General features: G+C 40.7%; 1 protein-coding gene across 3 annotated transcripts in view; it reads right to left on the bottom strand.

Moving 5' to 3' along the window:
- The window catches only part of PHF14 (PHD finger protein 14), a 299,910-nt gene that overhangs the window by 262,831 nt on the left and 10,107 nt on the right, over positions 1-26,972 (bottom strand). For all 3 annotated transcript variants that reach the window (XM_084620028.1, XM_084620027.1, XM_084620029.1), the window contains exon 4: positions 21,340-21,484. In XM_084620028.1, the coding sequence (XP_084476154.1) occupies positions 21,340-21,484 (145 nt within the window). The remainder of the gene's footprint in view (positions 1-21,339; positions 21,485-26,972) is intronic.

The following is a 26,972-nucleotide window of genomic DNA, read 5'->3' on the forward strand; positions in this document are numbered from 1 at the left end:
ATAGGCTTTGTGCAAACTCAGCACTAAAGCTTAAAATACATATCACACAAGGCTGCTCCAGTTTGTACTAGAAACAGAACTTTGAGATGATGTGCACCAGTATTATTACAGAGTAACTATTCTAGCTGTAGTAAACTAATCATTTTAAGACTCAGACTTAGAGTCCTAAAGTTAGTCAGAAGGGGAAATGTTCAACCTACGACCCCCCTCAAATCGAGACATTTATTGCTGTTAAAATCTCTATTAACATAAAAGAGCAATTTATTTATTTACCTCTTAGAAAGGAGAATTACTATGTAGTAATTTAAGAATACTGAGATATAATAGTTTTATGAATACTGTATGTGACCTGGTCAGTGAGGAGAAACTATTGTAAATTGGGTTGTAAGACTTTCCTTTGTGATTAATATATTGGTCAGGATTTATTATGTAAATAAGGGACTGTGAGGGAAAAACAAGCAGGAAAGCTAACATACACTAAGAGGCTATTTACAGGACAATGGCATACTTCCAGGCTTCATACCAAAGAGATGGAGAGATTATTCACATTATACAGTAACTGGAGTTTTTCCCAGAGGCGTCCCACTCCTATTTCAGATGCGCATGTGCCCCTCCACTTTTGACTGGAGACTTTTGGAAGCAGTGCCGGTTCAACGTGTGCATGTTCCCTACACACCCAGATGCTGTGCAGCAAGGATATATAGGGTTGCGTGTGAATGCACTCAGTTCCTTCTCTACCACAGCGTCCCAAAGAAAACTCCAAAGCAGAGGGGAAAGAGGGCAGGTAGTGGAGCACGCATATTGACAAACCTTGAAGAACTCCAGTTACTTGCACATAAGTAATCTCTCCTTTCCTGAATAGCGTCCCTCTGGGTGCTTCTCTTCAGGGGAACTTTGAGAACAGATTCCAATACTGAAGAACAAACTGCATTGACAACTGCAACATCTGATCTTGAGGCATGAACCAGAGCATAACAGTTGGAGAATATAGAGAGGTCCATGCTGCAGCTCTAGAAATTTCAGTACCTGAAACATCTTTGAATAATGCCAAAAAATTAAGACTGACCTTGCAGAAGAAGCTATTACTTTAGGAGATTGAAGATCAGCAAAATCATAACTTGCAATAATACCCTCCAGGATCCATCTAGGTGGAGATGGCAGATCCCTTGGATAGGTCTGCAATTGAAACAAAGTCTAGAAGACTTTTGAAATGGTTTGGCTCTATCCAGATAGAAGGCTATTAGCCTTCTGACATCTCAGGTATGGAAGGCAGCTTCCTGTCTAGTTTGATGCAGTTTGTGGGGAAAAAAATCTATCCATTCATCTCTTAGGTTAACATGAAATTGAGGCGACAACTTAAGTAGAAACTTGGGATGTGATTGTAACAATACCTTTTCCTTGAAAAAACACCATAAAAGGAGGGTCTGCCATTAAAGCTCCCTGTTCTCCACTCCTTCAGGCTGTAGTAATGGCTACCAAGAAAGCTGTTTTCATGGACAAATGAAGCAACAAAACATGTAGCTAATGGCTCAAAGAGGTGTTTTGTAAGGCAGTGACCTGGTTCAAAGTCCCATACTAGAGTAGGTTTCTAATCCGAGGAAAAAAAGACTCCTTGGTTCTCCGAGAAATGTTGAAGTTGGGGGATAAGCAAAGATCAAAAAACCCTCCACAGACAAGTGGAAGGCTGTAATAGCCACCAAACGAACCTTAATAGAAGTCAGAGAGACCTGAGGTCTTTCATTACAACAAGTAGTCAAGGACTGTTGGAAAAGAAAAGTGAATGGAGAGACTTGTCAAAGGGTGCACCAGTAGTGAAATCTCTTCCAGTTCAGAAAATAAGTGTTTAATATATGATGCACCTTTGCTGCACAAGAAGTCTCTATCCCCGAGAACCATCTAGGAACCACACCAGAACTTCCAGACTGGGGTGACGCATCTCTCCAGAATGCTGAGAGAGCAGATGGCAGCTGGTTAGAAGTGTCATCGGTGAATAATAGGCATATCAAATGAGGTAAGGAGACCAAACTTGTCTATCAGTTCAGTACAAATAAAATGATCCTGGCGTTGTTTTGATTTTGTTCAGTACTTTCAAAGAGTAGTGGTGTTAATTGATATGCATAAAGAAGGCCTCCCATCCACAAGATGAGGAAGGCATCTGAGTGATTAAGGGGCTTGTCATAAATATAAAGGGAAGGGTAAACCCCTTTGAAATCCCTCCTGGCCAGGGGAAAGCTCCTCTCACCTGTAAAGGGTTAAGAAGCTAAAGGTAACCTCGCTGGCACCTGACCAAAATGACCAATGAGGAGACGAGATACTTTCAAAAGCTGGGAGGAGGGAGAGAAACAAAGGGTCTGGGTCTGTCTGTATGCTGCGCTTGCCAGGGACAGAACAGGAATGGAGCCTTAGAACTTTTAGTAAGTAATCTAGCTAGGTATGTGTTAGATTATGATTTCTTTAAATGGCTGAGAAAAGAATTGTGCTGAATAGAATAACTATTTCTGTCTGTGTATCTTTTTTGTAACTTAAGGTTTTGCCTAGAGGGGTTCTCTATGTTTTTGAATCTAATTACCCTGTAAGATATCTACCATCCTGATTTTACAGGGGGGATTTCTTTATTTCTATTTACTTCTATTTTTTATTAAAAGTCTTCTTGTAAAACACTGAATGCTTTTTCATTGTTCTCAGATCCAAGGGTTTGGGTCTGTGGTCACCTATGCAAATTGGTGAGGCTTTTTATCCAACATTTCTCAGGAAAGGGGGGGTGCAAGTGTTGGGAGGATTGTTCATTGTTCTTAAGATCCAAGGGTCTGGGTCTGTAGTCACCTAGGCAAATTGGTGAGGCTTTTTAACAAACCTTGTCCAGGAAGTGGGGTGCAGGGTTTTGGGAAGTATTTTGGGGGGAAGGACGCGTCCAAACAGCTCTTCCCCAGTAACCAGTATTAGTTTGGTGGTGGTAGCGGCCAGTCCAAGGATAACAGGTGTAATATTTTGTACCTTGGAGAAGTTTTTGACCTAAGCTGGTAAAGATAAGCTTAGGAGGGTTTTCATGCAGGTCCCCACATCTGTACCCTAGAGTTCAGAGTGGGGGAGGAACCTTGACAGGGCTAGTCCCCCTCTTGAGCAAAATTTCTTGCACCTTGTGCTGGTGGCAGTCATAAAGAGGTCTATCTCAGGAAATCCCAAAAGTTAGGAATATATTGTTGGGAAAGACTAAATGAGTCCTCATTTGTAATTTGGGGAGAAGTGCCTGCTGAGGTCATTGGCTATGATATTCTGAATACCAGGAAGGCAAGATGCTGAGATGACTACTTTGTGGGCTATTCACTAATTTCAGAGTTTTATTGCTTTGGCACAGAGTGAGCGGGAACATGCCCTTCCCTGACAACTGATATCAAACATGCAGGCCATGTCTGTCATGAACCTGACTGATTTGGTTCTGATCAGAGGAAAGAAGTGGAGGCAAGCATTTCTGACTGCTCTCAAATCTAGAGGGGTCTTGTGGAAAAGCTACTCTTGGGGTGACCATTTGTCCTGGATCATGAGGTTCTACATATGCTCCCCATCCCAAAAGGGAAATATCTGATGCTATCACAAGAATAGGGGGATCTTGAATAAATAGGAGTCCGGCACAGACCTTGAAAAGATCCTTCCACCAGTTGACTGACTGTAGAATCCAGCTGGGTACAGACACGCACTTGTACAGACTCCATTTGTTTGGTATATAGACTATCCTGAACAATCCCCAATAGTTGGTGACAGTTCCTTACAGTGTTGAGGGCTGAGATGAATACTTGAGATGAGATTCTTTAGGGTGAGAAATCTGTCAGTAGGTAGGTAAGCCAAAGAAGCCCCATGGAAATCGGTTCACTGTACTGGTGTCAAAGAGAACTTCAAGATTTAGTTAGAGGCCTAATCCGTGGAACAACAAGTTGGTCATTTGAACTGTCAACCATTCCTCTTGATAAGATCAGCCCCTGAGAAGCAATCATCGAGGTGAAGAACACAATTAGCCCTAAATGATGAACATAAGCAACTATCACCACCATGATCTTTGAGAATAACCTTGGGGCAGAGGAGAGGCCAAGAACCTATCCTTGCCACAAAGCCCGTTGCCAACTGTGCCCACATATCTATTCAGGGGACACCATCACAGGGCCTAATAACATCAGCCACACTATCAGAGGCTCATTCACTTGCACATCCACCAATGTGATATATGTCATCATGTGCCAGCAATGCCCCTCTGCCATGTGCGTTGGTCAAACTGGACAGTCTCTACGTAAAAGAATAAATGGACACAAATCAGATGTCAAGAATTATAACATTCATAAACCAGTCGGAGAACACTTCAATCTCTCTGGTCACGCGATTACAGACATTGAAGTTGCGATATTACAACAAAAAAAACGTTAAAACCAGACTCCAGCGAGAGACTGTTGAATTGGAATTCATTTACAAATTGGATACAATTAACTTAAGCTTGAATAGAGACTGGGAGTGGCTAAGTCATTATGCAAGGTAACCTATTTCCCCTTGTTTTTTTCCTCCCCTCCCCCAAGACGTTCTTGTTAAACCCTGGATTTGTGCTGGAAATGGCCCACCTTGATTATCATACACATTGTAAGGAGAGTGATCACTTTAGATAAGCTATTACCAGGAGGAGAGTGGGGTGGGGGGAGAGAAAAACCTTTTGTAGTGGTAAACACCCATTTTTTCCATGCTTTGTGTGTATAAAAAGATCTTCTATACTTTCCACAATATGAATCCGATGAAGTGAGCTGTAGCTCACGAAAGCTTATGCTCAAATAAATTGGTTAGTCTCAAAGGTGCCACAAGTACTCCTTTTCTTTTTGCGAATACAGACTAACACGGCTGTTACTCTGAAACCTATCTTTACAGGTGGTTCATGAAGCCTATGGAAACTGGAGAAATGAACTGAATGACATCTGAACTATCTGCAACTTGCTACAACTATTTTATTTGCAGGTATGTACCAAGTGATCTCAGAGTGGTTAAAATCTTTTGAAATATGAAGAGAGCAAATCACCAGACACAGATCAGCTTGAGACCATCAACGGAAATCCTCACCAGTACTCTGTACTTTCCTAAGAATCTTGACAACTGGAGCCAAGATCCATGTCACATCACAAATGCAGTGGAAATGGACCAGACTGCAGTACCAGTTTCAACAATGTTTTTGCCAAAAATTTGACCCACTAATTATGGCCTTACATTGCTTGCGGTGTTCCTGTGAGAAATGATCAATAAAGCTGTTAAACATATTTCAACTGATGTACTCCTATTTTGATATCAACTCTTGATTGTTAGCGATCCTGAATTGTAAATTTACCAAAAAGAGAACTCTTACAACCAAAAAGATATAACTATTTCTGGTCCTTGTTGTAGGGAGTAGACTTTGTATGATATTATCCTCCCTTCTCATTAACGGCCTGAAGAGGGGGTATAAAAATAAAAATTTTGAATTTTTGGCCAGAACGTAATATTTCTTGTCCACATGATTACAGGTAGGTGTCGTCATAGAATGAGGCTACCAGATGTCTTAGTAGACTCAAAACAAGATGTTATTCACAGGAAGGGGCTCACATGCAGATACTGAAGCGAGTAAAAATGTCCAGTAGTTTGTGATCAGTGCCCTGGATTTTTTTCTAAAGAAATCTGAAGCATATCTACAAAGTACTTCATCAGCTCCTGAAACTGTTTAAAATCATCTGCCATAGAAGGTGGTGGAAGTATGACAGCCTCTTGCAGCCATGATGATGAAATACTTATTTGCCCTTGCCTCCTGCTCTCCAAAGGTCTCTTTTGATAGCCCAGGTTGATGAGGAAGAAGCAACAGGTCAGGAGAGAGGCTCTCCTGATGCTTTGCAGGAGAGGTATTCAGGGTCCTGAAAAAAAAAAAATTGTGATAAAGAGCCCAGAGATCCCATTTAGGCCACTGAGGGAGCCCATAAGGCAAAAGGAAGCTGCATCCATCATTGGTCATCCCAAACGGCTGATGGTCAAGGTGGCCTGTCCCCAGCTGAACTTCTGTCAGTATAGACAGGAGAATGGGGTCTGGTAGAGTAGATGGAAATCCCTGCACAGAAATCTGCGAGTCAGATGAATCGTCAACATGTTCCAGAGGAAGAACTAGGTATTCACTATAAATGGATGATGTAGGCCTTGATGAGAAGCACTGAGTCAGTGACCTAGACAACCTCAGAGTGGATGATTAGACAGTACCAGAAAGTAGGGGAGATTTCAGTTCATTCAAAACAAGATCTCCTCTTGGGTACTTAAATTCCCACAGTAACAATGATATGCAAACAGAAGTTGGATGGGATTCTGTAAAAACTGTCATTGGTACCAAGGCAGAAAATTGACTCAAACATTTTGAGCGAGTACATCCACTCTCAGATGGTACCAGCAAGTAATCTGTAGTACCAGCACTAAAGGTACAGAAGAGACTGTGACCTGTCTCCATGGGTCCCGAATTTCCTGGTGGATTTCGCTAGCCTCAGAGGCTCACTGTGACCCTCCATGTAACCCTTCTCTCTCTAGAGACAAGAGTCACAGTCTACTGAGCCATTTTCATCATAAGCCAGCGAACGAGGTGAGGAGACGCTATCCTCCCTTGCACATTCTCTGTTGTTCCCAGTCTCAGTGATTAACCGGGGGGTGAGGGCAAAAGGGGAAGCCCGGGCCCACCCTCTACTCGGGGCTCCAGCCCAGGGACCCTAATATTATCAGCTATGGTAGCTGACCTTTTAGAAACATGACACTGTACAATTCCCTGGGCTACTTCCCCACAGCAACCCCCACTTCCTCAGGCTCCGCTTCACCCTTACCTCAGGGTCTCCTTCCTTGTGCCTGATATGGTGTGTACTGCTCACTCTCTACAACAGCACAACTTCCTCCCACAGCTCCTGACATCCACACCCACCTGACTAACTGGGAGGCTTTTTAACTAGTTTCAGCCAGTCCCTGATTGGCTTCAGGTGTCCCAATCAACCTAGCATTCTCCCTACCTTCTGGAAAGTTCTTAATTGGCCTCAGGTGTCTTAATTGACCAGGAGCAGCTGCCATTTAACTTATCCTGGTATCAGGGATTTGTTTAGCCTGGAGCTAATATATCTATCTCCCACTACTTTTCTATAGCCATCTGGCCTTACCCAGTCACAAGACTTTGAGAAAAGAAAAGGAGTACTTGGGGCACCTTAGAGACTAACAAAATTTATTTGAGCATAAGCTTTCATGAGCTACCGCTCACTTCAGATGCATTCAGTGGAAAATACAGTGGAGAGATTTATATACACAGAGAACATGAAACAATGGGGTGTTACCATACACACTGTAACAAGAGTGATCAGGTAAGGTGAGCTATTACCAGCAGGAGAGCAGGGGGAAAAAACCTTTTGTAGTGATAATCAAGGTGGGCCATTTTCAGCAGTGGACAAGAATGTCTGAGGAACAGTGGCGGGGGGGGGGGGGGGAATAAACATGGGGAAATAGTTTTACTTTGTGTAATGACCCATCCACTCCCAGTCTCTATTCAAGCCTAACTTAATTGTATCCAGTTTGCAAATTAATTCCAATTCAGCAGTCTCTCGTTGGAGTCTGTTTTTGAAGTTTTTTTTGTTGAAGAATTGCAACTTTTAGGTCTGTAATCGAGTGACCAAAGAGATTGAAGTGTTCTCTGACGGGTTTTTGAACGTTATAATTCTTGACGTCTGATTTGTGTCCATTTATTCTTTTATGTAGAGACTGTCCAGTTTGGCCAATGTACATGGCAGAGGGGCACTGCTGGCACATATCACATTGGTAGATGTGCAGGTGAACGAGCCTCTGATAGTGTGGCTGATGTGATTAGGCCCTATGATGGTGTCCCCTGAATAGATATGTGGACACAGTTGGCAACGGGCTTTGTTGCAAGGATAGGTTCCTGGGTTAGTGGTTCTGTTGTGTGGTTGCTGGTGAGTACTTGCTTCAGGTTGGGGGGCTGTCTGTAGGCAAGGACTGGCCTGTCTCCCAAGATTTGTGAGAGTGTTGGGTCGTCCTTCAGGATAGGTTGTAGATCCCTGATGATGCGTTGGAGAGGTTTTAGTTGGGGGCTGAAGGTGATGGCTAGTGGTGTTCTGTTATTTTCTTTGTTGGGCCTGTCCTGTAGTAGGTAACTTCTGGGTACTCTTCTGGCTCTGTCAATCTGTTTCTTCACTTCAGCAGGTGGGTATTGTAGTTTTAAGAATGTTTGATAGAGATCTTGTAGGTGTTTTTCTCTGTCTGAGGGGTTGGAGCAAATGCGGTTGTATCGCAGAGCTTGGCTGTAGACAATGGATCGTGTGGTCTGGATGAAAGTTGGAGGCATGTAAGCAGGCATAGTGGTCAGAAGGTTTCTGGAATAGGGTGGTGTTTATGTGACCATCAATTATTAGCATCGTAGTGTCCAGGAAGTGGATGTCTTGGGTGGACTGGTCCAGGCTGAGGTTGATGGTGGGATGGAAATTGTTGAAATCATGGTGGAATTCCTCAAGGGCTTCTTTTCCATGGGTCCAGACGATGATGATGTCATCAATGTAGCGCAAGTAGAGTAGGGGCATTCGGGGATGAGAGCTGAGGAAGTGTTGTTCTAAGTCAGCCATAAAAGTGTTGGCATACTGTGGGGCCATAGCAGTGCCGCTGATTTGAAGGTATACATTGTCCCCAAATGTGAAATAGTTATGGGTGAGGACAAAGTCAAAGTTCAGCCACCAGGTTTGCCGTGCCATTATCGCGGAGACTGTTCCTGACAGCTTGTAGTCCATCTTTGTGTGGAATGTTGGTGTACCTCTACATCCATAGTGGCTAGAATGGTGTTTTCAGGAAGATCACCGACAGATTGTAGTTTCCTCAGGAAGTCAGTGGTGTCTCGAAGATAGCTGGGAGTACTGGTAGCGTAGGGCCTGAGGAGGGGGTCTACATAGCCAGACAATCCTGCTGTCAGGGTGCCAATGCCTGAGATGATGGGGCGCCCAGGATTTCCAGGTTTATGGATCTTGGGTAGCAGATAGAATACCCCTGGTCGGGGTTCAGGGGTATGTCTGTGCGGACTTGTTCTTGTGCTTTTTCAGGGAGTTTCTTGAGCAAATGCTGTAGTTTCTTTTGGTAACCCTCATTAGGATCAGAGGGTAATGGCTTGTAGAAAGTGGTGTTGGAGAGCTGCCTAGCAGCCTCTTGTTCATATTCCGACCTATTCATGACAACGACAGCACCTCATTCGTCAGCCTTTTTGATTATGATGTCAGAATTGTTTCTGAGGCTGTGGATGGCATTGTGTTCTGCATGCCTGAGGTTATGGGGCAAGTGATGCTGCTTTTCCACAATTTCAGCCCGTGCATGTCGGTGGAAGTGGTCTATGTAGAAGTCCAGTCTGTTGTTCCGACCTTCAGGAGGAGTCCACCCAGAATCCTTCTTTTTGTAGTCTTGGTAGGAAGGTCTTGTGGGTTAGTATGTTGTTCAGAGGTGTGTTGGAAATATTCCTTGAGTCGGAGACGTCGAAAATACAGTTCTGTGGAGACCTAGAATTGTATCATGTTTGTGGGGGTGGAGGGGCAGAAGGAGAGGCCTCGAGATAGGACAGATTCTTCTGCTGGGCTAAGAGTATAGTTGGATAGATTAACAATATTGCTGGGTGGGTTAAGGGAACCACTGCTGTGGCCCCTTGTGACATGTAGTAGTGTCCTTTTTCCTCTGTAGAGAAGCAAAGCATGTGTTGTAAATGGCTTGTCTAGTTTTTGTAAAGTCCAGCCACGAGGAAGGGTGTGGAAGGTTGTTTTTTTTATGAGAGTATCCAGTTTTGAGAGCTCATTCTTAATCTTTCCATTTGCTGTAGAGGATGTTGATCAGGTGGTTCAGCAGTTTCTTTGAGAGCGTGTGGCACAATACTCTGAAGACTTTGATAGTAGACTTCTTAGAAGCAGAATGTTTGCTGGAGTAGACAAAGTAAGTGGAGAAACAAGCACAGTCGCTGATGCCACAGGGGCCTTCAGTATCAAATCTGGAGTAGCGAGTTGAATCTTAAATGAAGCCTTAGATGATCTTGCAGTACTGGAGCTACTTGGAACCTCAGTGAAACTCCCTAAGGTCTCCAGGGCATTAAATTGATAACCAAGATTTTTTTGTAGGAGGAGACTTAACTTTATTGGCATTCCCAGTCTTGCTACATGAAGCTGTCGATACCAGAGATGTAGAGGAAGCTAATATAACCCTCAACGCTCTTGATGACCAAGACTTGGAGGTAGGTGGGACCACAGCTATATATCTAGAGGCCCTCAGTGACCAGGATCCTGAGATAGGCAGGGAACTAATTGTGCTTGGAAGCCAGTGTATGGGGAGATTCTCCAAACCCATGTCAGAAGCCTGTCTTAGAGCTTGCTCCATCATCAGTAATTTGATCTCCCTGTTTTTTTCTGAGATCAGCTCTTCCTTCAAAAGCAGATCTTACACTTACAGGGGATAGGGGTGTCTCCCAGTTGGTGAAGGCCCCACGGATGCTCGTCACTGACCAGGATAGATTCCAACTAGAAAGACACCACTTAAAGCCTAGGGATCCTCGCATGCTCCAGAACAACCTCTTGGCCAGGAAAAGCTAAGAGAAAAGGGGACCCCCAAAACTAATTAAGCTAACTACTCTAGAACTAAATCTAAGGAGGTGTATGCTCAATGCTCCATCTCAGGCCCAACAGCAGTTGAGAAGGAACTGAGGGTAGTTCACCTGCGCAACCCTATATATCCTCACTATGGGGCACAAGGATAAATAGGCTCATGCATGAGCTGAACAGGCACTGCTACAAAAAAAAAAAAATCTCTGATCAAACGCTAGGGGGCACATGTACACCTGAAGTGGAGTACCCATAGAAATCTACTCAAAAAAGAAAACTGTTTTGCCATGTTGGGATCCTAGAGATCAAAAGGACACTTAAACAGTAACAGCTGAAAACTGGAGGATTCTGAAAAGTTAGGCCTTCCCCAGACCTAGGAAATGGGAAGCCTTTGGGTGAAACAAGCACAGTCACTGTATTAACCATTGGTTACTATCACACTCTTACCACCAAATACGCCAAAGCTACAGGACTAATTGCACCTCTGAGTCCTCTCCCCCTCATCTTTTAGAGTGTTCCCTCCTCAGGTCTCAAGCTATCACCCCTCTCTCGGGTTGGGATCACAATTCTCCCACTCTCAGAATAGGAGACTGCAGCTTAAGGCCTGGTATAAACTGTTATCTCAGGTATGACTTACGTTCAGACCCTGCAGTTGTGTTCCCGCTGCAGTGATCTCCATGCTCCCAATCTGGCAAAAAAAACTATATCACTCCAAAATGTAACCTGGAAGTATGCTACTGCTGTATAATTGCCTCTAAGTATGTGCTGGGAGTTTGATCTACAACCGTCGTGCTTCTATCTTGCTTGTTTTTCCCCACTCAGTCCCCTGTTAAGCTAGATCAATATATTCAAAGAGAAAAGTCTTATAATCCAATATACAGTAACTTCATCTCTCTGGCCAGATCACATGGAGCTGCTGTGTGATACATTTTACGAACAGCACAGTAAACCACCATGACATCTGAATGTTTTCTACACCAACTAGAAAAAACTGTATTATGTAATATTAGGTTGTGAATTTAAAAAACACACAAAAGTTTAACATTTTATTTTGTTTCTCATAGTATCATTAACTCTTCCACAAACTGCGTGTAACAGTCGATTAGACCGTTTAATGTAGACAATATGTAGTTTTATGTTGAAAACCTTGTTTTCAATTTTTGTCTTTAATCCACAGATTTGTAATATTTTTTTTAATGGAAAATTATGTAAGTTTAAAAAAAACTAGTATTGTAACAGTTCCAATTGAGCTTTCAACTTCATACCACACTGAGGTGACTAAGGAAGATTCCCACCTTTGCTGCTACTGTTTGGCAGGAGATAACTTGCCATAAGATTATATTAACAGAGTAACAGCATCTGCTCCCCAGTTCTGACAGCTGCATCAGGCATGAAATGATAATTTTTAATGAAAATTCAGCATTTGCAAAAAAATTGTAATATGTTCACAACTACTGTATTTCACAATCCATAATTTTCTTTTCCCTCTGAAAATACTTCCATTAAATCTGAGAACACTGTCTTCTCCCTCCCCCATAACTAACTAACCTCCCCTTGGTTAGTTACCAATTGACCTATTTTCAGTTTAAATTTAATCTGACAAGGTCAATTTCAGAGAATGGAAAGTATGTGATAGATTTCACAAAACAGATTCTACACAAAAAAGCCAACACTAGAACAGAGAAAGCTATAAAATCAAAATACCAGTAAATAATTGATATTTTACTATACAGTAAATACTCTTAAAAGTACACTCCTTTTTAGCACAGAAAATTCTATTCCCTGCCACACAAATCACAGCAAAGTAACAAAATAAACAGATTGAAAGATGTCTGGACAAATGTAGAACTTATTTAATTCATAGCAGCTAAACCCAAGGGAAATTGCTGGCAAGTGCACTACCCACAGCTATGTCACATGCTATATGTACCAGACAGTTTTCTTCAGACATACTGCAATCAATATGTCAGGAGACCTGACATCACAGTTGGGGGTACCCTGCTATTACAAGCAAGTTACAAGATCCTAGCATAAAAGCATTTATCCAAAAAGTGACACATTAAAGATTTTATAAAAGAAACAGTATTTATCCATATCTAAAAGTGAACATTTTGAAAAGTAATTATACTATTATAAAATGTAATAAGCAGGGTCATCCTTCCCTCCTTAAATCTAAAATTAGGGAGGGAAAAAAAAAAAAAAAACCAAAACACATTTTTAGTTTTGTCTATGAAACAAAAACTACTACAAATGTTCTTTGACAGTAGACTTAAATGTCTAGGCTTGCGCTGTAATTTTTCAAAGACACATGGAAACAAACCAGGGTACTGCATGGAAGACTGAATTAGTAAACTAGCTTTTCATTTGTATTATTTACAGGTTTTGGGTGTTATAGACTGCAATCACTTTAAATGACAGTTACTATTAACTCTGTAAGAAAGGTATCTACTAAGATCTTTGTATAATTTCTAAACTCTATGCACCACATCAACTGGTCTTATAAATTGGGAGAAAACTCCATAAAACTAACCCAGAAGTTTATAAATTCTGAGAAAATTAGGAGTAGGTGGAAGTTTCAGCAGCAAATCATGAAACCAGGGGCAGGAGAGAGAGAGTCAGATAAACCTCCATCCCCTGCGCCCCCATAGAGATTTTTAGTAGTCTTAGTAACTCTCAGGTGCTATCAACCCCACCTGTAATAAATACTGTTGCTCCTCTTTCAAGTAGTAGCAGACTTCAGGGCTTTGCAGGTCAATTTCCCATTGGATGGGATTGGACTGTAACTTGTGTAGGCACCCTTTACTAGAGGGGCCTCTAAACTTTACTGGGAGTGTTCCAGTTGGGAAGATCCTGTGTGCAGCAATCTAGCCTTAGAGACTAGAACTCCCATGATACCTTGGGGAAAGAGTGAGAGACTCTCTTCCAGGCAGCACAGGGAGAGCAGGCCGTGGACTCCATTTTGGAAAAAGGAGTGAGATTGCTGGTGTGGAGCTCTGTCCATAGCAGGAGCTGCTGCTGAGAGCCTGCAGGGACTTTGATTGAGCATGGAGACTCAGAGGGTGTTTGTGGCTTCACTGGAGCCAGGACAGAAACTATTGCTGTGTCTAGAGCTGACTGAGGTGGGCATGCAGTGAAGGAACTGTGAGTAACCCCCACTCTTGTTTAGGAAAGTACTTGCAAGGGAGGGGGCACAGCAGAGAGACTGAGTCTGAGGAGAGGCAGAGTGATCATCCTATCAAACCAGGAACCAGAGCTGCTAATATTTGGTGAGGCGAACTTCAATCTTCAGAAAAGGTTGCAGCTCGTTGCTATGCTGGACTGATACACAGAACCAACAGAGCGCTGTCTCCAGCTGCGGATCTTCAAGCGCGCCCATGCAAGCCTCTAGGACTCTGAAATCCAGAGAAGTGTACACTCCAAGGTGGGGTAAATGGTGGCAGTGTAAATGCTAGTTAGATAAGTTTCATTTATCACTGTCTCCTATATTTGTTAATTGATTTTATTCAACTGCACACTGTGGATTTAAATTAGTAGTGACATTTAATCTTAGTCTGTTATACTTGTTTCTTTAAATTGTTAAGTAAAGGTGTGTTAACTCTAATTTAAAGTATATTGGATGTATATTATTTATAATTGGTATTTTTGAGTTAGACCCATGCCACAGATTATTATTATTAGAATAGGTTTATTCCTAGAAGTTCAAGGCACGCCACTGAGTGTATACAGGGGCCAGCCAGGTGGAGGCACCGCCAATTTTAAATTCCTTTAGGAGTAAGGGGCCTGCAGTAGAGGGGTGGATAGAGGAGTCCCACCTACCCATTACCACCACTGGGATACTCAGAATCCTTTAATGTCAACATCAGGCGCCCAGGCACACAGGAGAGGGTTGCCTGCTCTCAAGTAACCCAGGAAGGAAAGCGGGTTTATTTATTTATACGATATAATACTGATAATCTCTGAACAAATGCTGTATGTAGTACTCACATGCTAAGAAAAAAACTTGCAAAACTATGTGTAGCAGCACTATCTGACTCCCACAACAATAACAAATTAAGCACTGCAATATACTATATCAATCAAATTATTCAGTCTCGGATTTAATTAAATAACATTTTTAATATATCTGACACTGCAGAATTCCTAGTCTGTGACATGTAACATTTTTATTCTGATGCCAAACCCCCTTGCTACAGGCCCCTTGCCACAGACTTGAAGCCAATCTTGCTACAGAGTACACATACTCAATTACCTAATTACATGGCTGAAAGTTAGATGTAATCTCCCATATTTATCTTTTAACACTGTATATACATACGCAGCTCACTTATTTGCCTTCCTACTCAGTTCTTCCTATAATTCTATCCTGTCAAACTTCATAGGACTCCACTCATTTCTTCGATATGTGTTTAACTGTAAAGTGTCATTACTAAATTAAATCTCAGACAACTCATAGATATGCTAAAAATAACTACAGAAGTCAGGAAGTAGGTAATTATTTTGCAGCTTACCTACACAAACATTATAGGTACTTTTCGGTACAATGAGTTTCTTTGTATTTGTTCTGTTGGTGGTGCAATGTAATACCTGAAGATTACCTTCTAACTAAAGAAAGCACATTTGAATGCATTTAGCATTATAGAAATTCTTGTTTCAAGCAGTATGTCCATTAAGATACAGTACACCTTATATCATCATCCTCCAGATAAAAGGTCAAGTCCCCATGTAAACAGACTTTATATTCAATGAGTTCAAAAAACAGAAAGTTACTGCGCTTGAAAAGTTGACATCAACAAAATAAATAAATAAATGACGCATTTGGACAAAATTAAGAAAAGTGGATGTAGAAAATAAACTAACAATTTATCCCTACAAATGCCTCAGGGAAGTCAGCCAATTGCCTGGCTATCTAAAAGTCCCCTTGTTCTTGAGCCCCACACCTAAAAAAATTAGGGTAACGTAGGGCTCCACTTGTCTTCTCTGCAGAAATACTTCTTTCCATATTTGTGCTGTCGACCCAGATACAAAGTTTAAAGCCGTGTGTCAAACATATAGTTAGCTGGCTTAATGAGGTCCCCATGATGCATTTGTGTGGCTTACGTGACATTCAGTTTGCACAGAAGCTAATCTTCCATGTAAAAAAAAACGTTCCTTGCTCTCAAGGCTGTGAAAAAACCTTCCAAATATGAACTGTGGATAGCCAGTGCAGCGAAGTCTTTCCAAGTCTGCAGACAGCTTGAAACAAGCAGGAGGGATAGCTCAGTGGTTTGAGCATTGGCCTGCTAAACCCAGAGTTGTTAGTTCAATCCTTGAGGGGGCCATTTAGGGATCTGGGCAAAAATTGGGGATTGGACTAGATGACCTCCTGAGGTCCCTTCCAACCCGGATATTCTATGATTCAGTGGTGTGACCTCCGTTTTCCTGTATTAATCTCATTTGAGCGTCAACTATACAATCAAATGACAATATTTTAATATCAACTATTTCATTACTGATCATTCTGCAGAGATAATAGGGTGGGAGCAAAGCTGCTTCTGCATGAAAGGAAATGCAAAGGAAAAACAAAGGAAACAGATAGCAAAGTGGGAGGGAAACACAAAGGACAGAGAAGAAAGACAAACTGGAAGATATTGTGGTGATCTGAAAAGGCTAGTATGTTTTTCCACTTAGTGACATTATATACAACAATAAAGCTCTGAACAAAAAACTAAGTATAGTTATTACAGGCCATATTCTATCCTGGATCCTTGTGCAAAACTTCCACTGATATCAGTGAATGTTTCACTGTGGATACATCCTACATGAGTATAATTAAACATGAAATACAGTCCTCTTTGTTTGACACCACTCACTTAAAGGGATAATACCAGATTGCCTCTTTTCCCTAAAAACTGCTTGGCTTTGAGCTAAGGGTCCCAGTAAGTCCTCTTCTAAGCAGAGTAGATCCATAGCTAGCAGCCAAGACGACATTTCCATAATGTGTTTCTCTACATACATTTTTTTTTTAAAATAAATCCATGCTCCTAAAGTAAAACAAGCTGTTTCATGGGTTAATGTAAAGGTAACTAAATTGGATTTTAAACCTATTAAATAAATTCTGAATTTCAATGCCAAAGCTTGTTCCATTTCTAGCAATTTGGACTAGTTTGAATTAATTAATTTTATTTGTATTCTAAAAAGCTCAAGAAAAAAAATTATACACATTGTACTGTTTACATCAAGGGATACAAGAGTAAGCTTGAAGATAAACATGTTTGGTGACAATACTTAGATATTTAAAACTACAGGTAAAATATAAAAATTCTTGTTACAGAAAATATATGGAACTACAATGGTGCAAACGTACAAGTATAATCTTCAAAAAAAATTAAGAGGAGGAAAGAATTGCAAATGTTTTGTGAATTAAAAAAACTATTTTGTAAATAAAGTGTTCATGGATTTTAACCAGGAGAAAAGATTGTCACTTCTCCAACATAGTTTCAGCCTGCAAGTCTAACAAGATACTGTGATACCAGTTTATCCAATCACCATACAACTTTGTCACAAAAATATTTTCATAGACCTCCAAGCCTCTAGGAAGTATATTTGCTGATAATGCAGTAATGTTCTGAGAATTATCCCCATCACTCTTCACCAGCATAAAACTCAATCATCACTCAGACAGTAAGCGTTTCTTTTTTCTAATAAACTAAGCCAACACCTAGCTAGGGAAAGTAGAAAACTGCTATGAAAGTTTAGTTTAAATTACTTTCCTGCATCTTACATCCATCTATAACCACCACATTAACAGATTATGAAATAGAAGTTGTGGGCAATGCAGAGTAGATGTGTTCTGGAATGAACCATAAAAGAAAAGTTTAGAGTCTCAATTCATGAATTTGTAGCAAGTTCAAAGCAGAAGATGTAGAGTATTTTCACAACATGATTTCATAAGTAACAAAAAGGTGGAGCGAGGAGATAAAGAATGTGTGATATTGGTCTGGAACGACTTATTTCGTACACAAAACATCAAGTTCTCTTACGGAAGAACTCCAATAGTTCCCACCTTGTCAAGAGACTTTAGGTAGCCCTAAACCACTCATTGAGAACATTTTAGTCAGTGAAAGAAGGGATAACTAAATGTTTCAAGCAGTCAACATTTGTTTGGAGGGAATATGACCTCACAAAAAGCCAATTAACTTTCTCTCCAGTTCCTTGGGACGGAAGAAGCAAGGAACTATTTGTTGGAAGAGATTTAGTCTAAAGTTAGCTTTTTGTTTAATATAGAAAAGTTTATTTCATCTTTTTGAAGCAACATGCAAAGAAAACAAGAGTGGCTCTTTCTGTCTTTTATAGGATTAATATAGACAACTAGAGGTTCTGGGAGTTTCTTCTCACTTTTTTTTTTTAAATAAACCTGAATGTCTGAAGTGTATTTACTTTGCTTTCCTAGGCAAATTTCCTGAGCAAATGAGAACTGACAGGGATAGTACATCAGTAAAAACAAGCAAATGAAATCTGATTAGCTGGAGTAAAAATGCTTTTCTTAACTATTTAAAATGTTCTGATTTTTGTTTACTCCTAGCTAACTCTGACGGGGGGGGGGAGGGAGGAAAGAGCACACCCACCCTTCAATTAAGGCTGATAAAGCTCCAAATCTTATTTCAGAGTTATCCAAGAAGTTCTCCTACAAAAACAGAGGGAAAACAGAACCTGACTTTCCTGTTATTTCTGAGGTGAAAAAGAAACAGAACAAAACAAGCAATTTTAAAAATGCATGCTATTTACTATAAAGAATCAAATAATAGCACAAAATTCTCTACTCCTTGCAGGTCACCTTTAACTTGCTTGCTCTAGCAACGTATTTCTAAAAGTCTTGCAGTGTCATACCTAAATAAAAATGTAAGCGTAAACTAGTAGCACACAGGGTTGCCAACTTTTTAATTCTAAAAAACTGAACACCCTTGCCCCACCCACTGCCCCACCACTCCCCTGAAGACCCGCCCCTGCCTGGGCTCTGCCCCAGCTCACTCCACCCCCGCTCACTCCACCCCCCCGACCCTCTGTCTCTTGCTCTCCCGCACCCTGTCTCATGTGTTCATTTTCAATGCATGGCCCAAACAGGCATATTTACTGTTTTGACAGATGTATTATGCTAAGTTCAGGTTTTATTTGTTACAGGATGCTAGCGCTGACAGCAAAATAGTCAAAAAAGGTAATTTAAAAAAAAAATGCAATTTCACAAACGTTTTCATGATTCTATCCCTCCTCCTTCCCATTTTTCATAACCAGCTCCACGCGTTTTGTTCACTAAAGTTATTGTAAATTTTATATGTGGAATTAGGACCACACATTATCACAACTGCAATGGGTCTATTAAAGGCCCACTCCCAAAGCCAAAATACAAATCCATAGAACACAACCACAAAAATGCACACCTGACCAGATAACCAGATATAAAAATAAATCTGTAGAAACTCACTCCCACACCTACATGCAGATACACATGAATACACGTGTGTATACTTCTAGCATACGCTAACACATATATTTCCACATTATTTATTATTACAATTGTTGTTTAGTGCCTAGAGACCCTAACTATGATCAGGGCTCCAGGTAGATGCTGGACATCATACACATAAAAAGAGAGAGTCTACAACAAAAAGTTTACAATGTAGCGAGACAAAGGTGGGGAGAAATGTCTGATACATTGGCTCTTCTGCCATTACTAATCAACAACATTCACTTAAGAAATAATACATTTCTTTTAGAGTTCCCTTCTCTTTTAAAAACTTGTTATGAAATGAATACACACACATTTTATGTCAATTTTGTGCGCAAGCCAGCAAAAGGAATAAAAGTCAGAGTTAAGCTGCAAATTTTATTCATACAGGTATACACAAATGCAGCAAGACACGCACATCCCTACACAAAGGGACACAGTTTCTATCACACATATGCATGCATGCACACCCTTGCCTATATGGAGAGACTTTTTCCATACACTTTTCCAGGGACTGCCTAAATCACCCAGCAGGGAAGGGAGGAGGGTAGGCTGGAGGGGAGAGGGTGGAGGACAGAGGATGTGGGCGGGGGGGGGGGGGGGCAGTGAAGGAGAGAAGAGAGATGGGGTATGTGGGGTAGATGGGGATGCAGGGGGAGGTGCATGAGGATGTGGGGGAAACAGGAATGTAGACACACATAACGGGAGTGCAGCAATGTATGGAGGTGAATAGGGTGCCGGGGGGGGGGGGGGGGGCGGGCTGAGGAACATGGGGGTGGCGGCTCTGGGAAGTGGAGAGGATGGGTGGGATAGCACTGTAAGGGGTACATGGTTGGGATGGGTAGGTGTGGGGGGCAGGATGGGATGGGACAGGACAGGACAGGGGAGGGATGCGACAGAGAGGAATGTAATGAGGGGGATGGGGGTGCAGCCCCATTCCCAGCACTCGGAGACGGGGATACACATACCTCCAACTCCTGAGTGCCAGCAATGGGGCAATAGAGGACAGTTTGCCGCAGGGCATGTGCTGCAGCCCAAGCCCAGCCACACGAGGAGAAGAGGGCCCCACACGCCCCCTCAACAGCCACCTGCCGAGTGCTTGTGAGCAATGCTAGTTCCTCCCCTGCTCTGACCCAGCCAATGGGAGCTATGCCTGCGGTCGCGGCACCACACAGACTCCGCCCTAGCAGCCCCTAAGGCTAGGAGCTGGACATTCCTGCTGCTTCCAGACCCAGGAGCTGCGTGGGCCGCGGCGTGGCACTAGCAGGGAGCCTGCCAGCCCCGCTGCGGCGCCATGAACTGGACATTCAATGGCCTGGAGCCGTCAGGATTCCTTTTGAACTGGGTGTTCCGGTCCAAAACCGGACACCTGGTCACCCTAGTAGTACAACTAATGAAAAGACTAAAGGAGAAAGATTTTTGAGGCTCAATTTTTTCATGAAACCCATAAGGCAGGCAGATTGATACTGCCTACTGGAAGCTCTACCTAATTGCACCTATAAGGCAACTCCCCCCTGCTCCCTTATCACTTTCTGCATATTACAAGAGGCCTTCTACATCATACTACCACCCAGCGTGGACTTTTTGAACAATTACCAAAAACAAAAAACCACAATTATTAATTGTTAATTCCTCTTTTCATGTAGCCTGAACTTCCTCCTGATTTCAACCTCTTATCTTCACTATATTTAACAAGTCTCTAACTTTCACATGAACTCAACTGCCCTGACCATACCCTTTCCGGGCCTCATTGGCCCTCTGTCCACTTAGTACCACTGCAAACTTTGCTCTTAGAATTTACAGCCATGACCTTACGCCCTAGTTTATGAAGTAGAAGCACTGCGTTAGTATATCTAAATTTAATCTGAATTCCCAAAAATAAGACCTGAAAAATAATAGCCTGCATTTTAGCATTTTCAAACTGGAATTTACACTAAAACCTACCTTATAGGTTGCCCCATATTCCCTGAAGTTTTCTCCTCTAAAAGCATATTTACGTCCGGGGGGGGGGGCGGGGGGAGGAACGGGGACTACAACTTTTGGTCTGTTAGGGTGAAATTTATACTATTGTAAGAAATTTCTGCAATACAAAGAATCGAACACCAGATTTTTAGGGTTCATTTGTTAGACCAGGCATCTTATATTCTTTATATTAACAAGTAAGCTTTGCCTTTATCTTTTCCTTCCCAATAATAAAATAGAATAGAGAAACAAAATTACCTTCATGCACTGTTATTCCACAATTGTCACACTGGATTATTTCATCAGCATCTTCGCTGTTATCCCCAAGACAAACACAGCAAATCAGAATATGGTCCATTTTCTGGGAGGTCCAGTTTTGAGACTTTTCAAGGATCAGTGAGTCCTAGCATTGAAAAATTAAGATGCATTGATTACACTGGAAATCACCCTGGAATGGTTTATTATTTCTACTGAAAACAGGTATTTGCCCAGTGTAAATAAAAAAATTAAGACGACTTATGGATTCTCCTTGACTTCTGCCCTGTAACATTTTTATATTTATAATTATATATAAAAATATTTTAAAGCATGAAAAAATTAAGTACTTGAAGGTTTTTACATCTGTATTAAAAAAAAAGTCTTCCTCTCCGCTAGAATTGTATGATGCCTAAGTGCAATCCTGCCATCCGCCTTTTCGGGTCTTGATGACGCCTGCTGTAGAGAAGCCTTGCTTGGGTGGGCCTTATAAGATCTACTAGAGCAGGTCTCCCTTCTGGCAGACCTTATCCACCAACATGATTTAAACTGTTGGTGTTCTTTAAAAGAGGAATATCAGAAATATATAAAACTTCATTGCAATAAGAATTAAGGTTGAAAGTATGTTTTGGGAGTCCAGCTAACTTCAGAAAATTATTGCACTTCAACAAAAAGTCTATGCCTTCCCAAAAGCCCATGCCTTCCCAAGTGTTAAAAAAAGTATACTGCTGATTTTACATATGATTTATTAAATGGGTAAGAATGTCTCATCTTCTGACTACTAACACAAGTAAGGATTTGCAGGATCACATATATAGCTTATAAAGTACTTCAGAATTCTTCACAGTGAAAGGCACTATATAAAGTGAAATATTACTAATTTATACAATTCAATTAGGAATTTCTCTCAGGAAAACATGGAGTAGTTTATATTATTCAGATATAAAAGAGTGATGGATAAGTTCTGGGCATTTTCAACCTTTCAAGATATTTAAATGGATACTATTTAGAATGGATTTAAGGTTGTCCTCAAATTGATTAATATGTTTCTGGACTGTAGAGTTATGTCTCTGTACTGTATTAGCACACGGCACCCCCGACTCCCACCTCTATTTTTATAAAAAGAGTAGAACATAGAACTTAGACTGGCTTCACCAATAAAGTCTTAACATATGGAGAGGTGAGGCATCGGATGCCCTAGTAATAAAAACATCACTACTGATTAAAGAAGTATTTGTAATAGTTTCAGAGCAGAGGCTGGCTATCCATGACAGCCAACAGCTACTATTAGAATTCTTGGCATATCCCAGAATCTGTACTGCTGTGGATTTTGGAGCAACAGGAAAAAAAAAAGCGGGTGGGGGTAGAACTTTTCCTTTTCAAACATCCCATTCCCACCCCAATCCCTCATTGACGATTGTGATAATGCATTAACACCCTGTTTTTAACCCTAAGACCGGTGGTTCTCCAATTACCTCCCCCAGTCTCTCAATCCCACATAGCACTTCTCTCAAGATATTTTGTGTTCTGCTGCCACCAGGAGAAGCTCCACAGATTACCTGTGGCCCATGGACAACAGTTTGAGAACCATTTCCTTAGAAAATAAATCTAATGCCCAAGTGGCTCTGAAGATACAAAAGTCATTTACCATACTTGCATCATTTATTGATCGATCACTTTGCTCATAATTAAAAGCAATACAATACTAGACAGAGCATATCATGAGTAGTAAACATTTCCCAGATGCAAAGGCAATTAGTTTCCAGATGATGTGGGTCTTATGATATTTTCTCTTCCCAAATTTTCCTAAAAACAAAAGAAATTTCAACTTGCAATATTCAGGACTACAGATAATAGATACAATGCAATGCTAACAGACTAATGCCAGCCTGGGGGCAGATGGGGGAGGCAGATTTATGGTTCAGCATAACTTAATTCATCTCACTAAAAAGTTTAACTGGGATAGTTATTCTGTTATGTTTTCATTACAATATGTTAAATGCACATTGATCATCCTTTCTACAAAAGATAATGTAAGCTGTACAATTAGTATGTATTGTTTTAAAATTTCTAGTACTCAAAACACTAAGAAAAGTGAGGCCAACACCAAACTGATGATTTGAAAGTGAGTAATATATCTAGGTCCTCAACATTTTAGGGAATTTTCCAAAAGCTCAAGGAAATACATTTCCAATATGGTATGTAAAACCACCATTTCTACATTAAACAAAAGAGATGTGCCTAGGTTATACATAAAATCTAATATGGCGCACTAGAACGACGAATAAAATGTAATTTATATGGGGTGTTTGCCAACATCACATGGAGAAACTGTTGAGTTGGTTGCAGGGCTTTGGAGCGGATCGCAGAGCAGCTCCGGAGCCGTGGAGCTGCAGGTTTTTGCCTGGAACTGGAGCGGAGCCGGAGCACAGCTCCAAAGCCCTGTTTGGTTGTTCTAATTTTCTTTAAACTTCATAAAAATAGAACCAAATCTACATAGTCTTAGGAGATCAATAATACAGAGCTCTTGTCACTTCTTGGTTACCAGTCTGAATCCACCCCCGGTTGCTTTATGATGTTTGTTCAGTGGCCTACATGGAAAGCTTTGTAGATCTCAATCTGGTTCCACTATACAGTACAACTGGCATCTTGATCTGACAGGCCAAGGACCATGGCACAAGTGATCTTCCAAAATTTGGACACTGAAGTTCAGTTATGAGGTACATTGGTGGAGCACTGTGGAAAAGTTTGTACTGCTGCTACTAACTTTTCTGTTTACAGAAGATTCCTGGTTCCAGAGCTATTAATCTGGCACAAGCTATATATTTACATCAAACATTCAAATACAGGCAGTCATTACATATTTTAAACCCATTCAGGACACAGGCAATCTCTTCAGGAATTTAAGTGAGGAGCAAGTAGTTATAGCCAGATTGCTTGTAGTTATTGTCTGGAGAGGGACAAAAACAAACTTAAAGATGCTCACAAAGACCATGGTAGAAGAGAGGGTACCAAGATGAAGGCAAGCTAGTAAACCCTATACTCTGCTTCTACTATGAGTATATTTTCCATTACCCTCTCAATCAAGAAAGAGGTCATGATCCTTGAGGTGATGGGGAAGATAACTCTAAGAATAAGAGAGAAAATTATAAAAAAATAGCACACAGTGTCATGTTTGCAGAACGGATGAACAGGAAATAAAGAAGGAATTAAAGTTTTCCCCACATTACATAGGTTCAGGATTAATGAGGGTTTCCCCTTACTTTTAGAATAAACCTATAAAGGCCAGCACTTTGTGACAAGACCATGAATTGAGAGCACTTCTCTCCCTGTATAATTGCCTATAAATATGATTTAGGTAACTTTCCCTTCACTTTACAAATACAAAAATGTGTTAGCAATACCTCCTAACTATGGCAGATTAACTGTGCACTGGCACAGCTAGACTTGTAGCAGAGAGGTCCTTTAAGGTCTAAGGACTTTACGGAACGCCAGAATTTTCAGTCAACACCACAGGCTCAGATTCTTTGTTCGGCTTCACTGAGGAAAGTCTAAAATTTTGGTCTGATTTCTAGTTCTATAAACACTGACATTTTTCTAACTAAAAGCAAACATATAAAACTTGTGACTTTTTATCCAAATAAATAAAACTATGTGAAAACACTGATATGACATTTATATGGAGAAAATATGTATGAGAAACAGATAGATGGTAGAGGGCTAAGCCAATGCTGCAAGGATACCAAATTTGGCATCAAAATTAGGTTTTATGAGGGGACCCTGAATCTGTGGTATGGTGTATGTAGTGGCCAGGAACCCTCATGTGGGGTCAAGAACTGTTGTTCCAAACCCTACATCTGCAAGGTAAAGGGGTGGATTTCATTTCCATCACCACTTAATTCCCCATACAAAGTCCACTATTGCAGGAAGTATTAAGTTTCACAACTTATGCACATGTACTTCCTAATAAATTTAATGGGAATTGCAGAGGACCTCATTGGGGAAGAAAAGAGCTCCTTAAAGCAATAGCGATTATAAAATTGAAGAGCATCATTTATCTACTAATGATGCTTGACAAAAGTTGCGACAGTGTAAGCTTGTCTGCCTACACTTAATACAGTAGAACACTATAAAGGTACGTCATTACAACACAGGTTCAAGTATAACATGGTCTGTCCTTGAATTCTATCTTTGCAAAATGAAAGGGCAAAAAAAAATTAACAGAGCAAAAAGACTTGACAGAAAAACCAAAATCTTTTTAAAGGCCTCAATATTAGCTGCCTACAAAGTTAGTTGCTTAAATACTCTGTCCTTTCATACATCAAGCACAGTAACATCTGCATTACTAGAACTTAAGCTTCTGCATTGTAATGAGATTCTGCTGGACTCTAGAGGAACTATTTTTACTAAATGTGAAAAATTAATATAGTGGAGCTGCCAGCAGCACTTTTAAAACATTGTTTCAAACCCCATAAAGTGAAATTGGACATGTATTCTGTTAACCTAGAAGTTAAAACTAGATTTAAAAATTAAAGTCCATTAAGATCATTTTCAATTTTAGAGACTCAATTACCTTGCTTTGTATTGAAAGAAAACAATCTAAAAACAGCTTAATCAAAAAATTCAGATAGTTCTTAACATGCAGTGTTAGGATAATTTTTAATCAGTTGTGATAGTTCATTCTGAAAGGTAGGAAAGATGGTCTTATTATTCATGCCCAAGATTCGAAGCTAGGAGATCTGGGTTTTAATTCTGAGTCTGGCACAGACTGTGGAGAAGTCACTTAAGAATCAATCCAGCAAGGTGCTAAATGCCATCAATTACCATTGATGTCAGTGGGAGCAGAGGACACATTAAGGATCAAGATCTTAATCTCTCGGTCCTTCATTTTCCCCATCTGTAATATGGGATTATACTGTAACAACACTAATCTCTCTCAGATGTTCTGTGAAGCTTAGTCCATTAATATCCGTGAAGTGCTTTTAGAGTCTCAGCTAGAAAGCATGGATAAGTGTATAGCGGTAGTTTTAAATTAGAAAACGATATAAAGGAAAAGGGACTGAGAGTGGGCTACTCTAAGAGAGCCCTAAAGATCAGGGTAAAATAGGTCTGCAATATCACTGCCTGTATTGTACCTACTGTGGCAAGAGGGCAAACGTTACCTGCTATGAGGTTCAAAAATGACACATTCATCTAAGTAGTACTTTGGATCCTAACACTATAAAATCTAATCATTCCTTGTAGGGTCACAGCAATAAGCATATAATGCACACAATGTCGCAAATTTCCAAACAATTGTACTGGTTTAATGTTAAAAACAGTACACGCATTTGATAAAAGTAAAACCTAAGGGATATAATTCTCAAGTTATCATTTTAGTCACAACTACTAGCGTTGATTCAATGCACAACTGATACCCAATGTTAGTGACTAAATCCATCAAGTATCTACAAGTAAGTCTCTCATTAAAGTACAACACAGAAAGACATTTGTTTCTTCAACATTCCAAAATACTCAACCTCGCTCAACACAATTTGGAGTGTTAAAAGTAAAATCAGCACACATTACTCATCAGAAAAGACTCTTTAAATGAAAAAACCCTCTAAGTAATCCTGTACAACTATAATTTATCCAGA

Source organism: Lepidochelys olivacea (assembly GCF_965140295.1).
Source record: "Lepidochelys olivacea isolate rLepOli2 genome assembly, chromosome: 2".
Taxonomy (NCBI): Eukaryota; Metazoa; Chordata; order Testudines; family Cheloniidae; genus Lepidochelys; species Lepidochelys olivacea.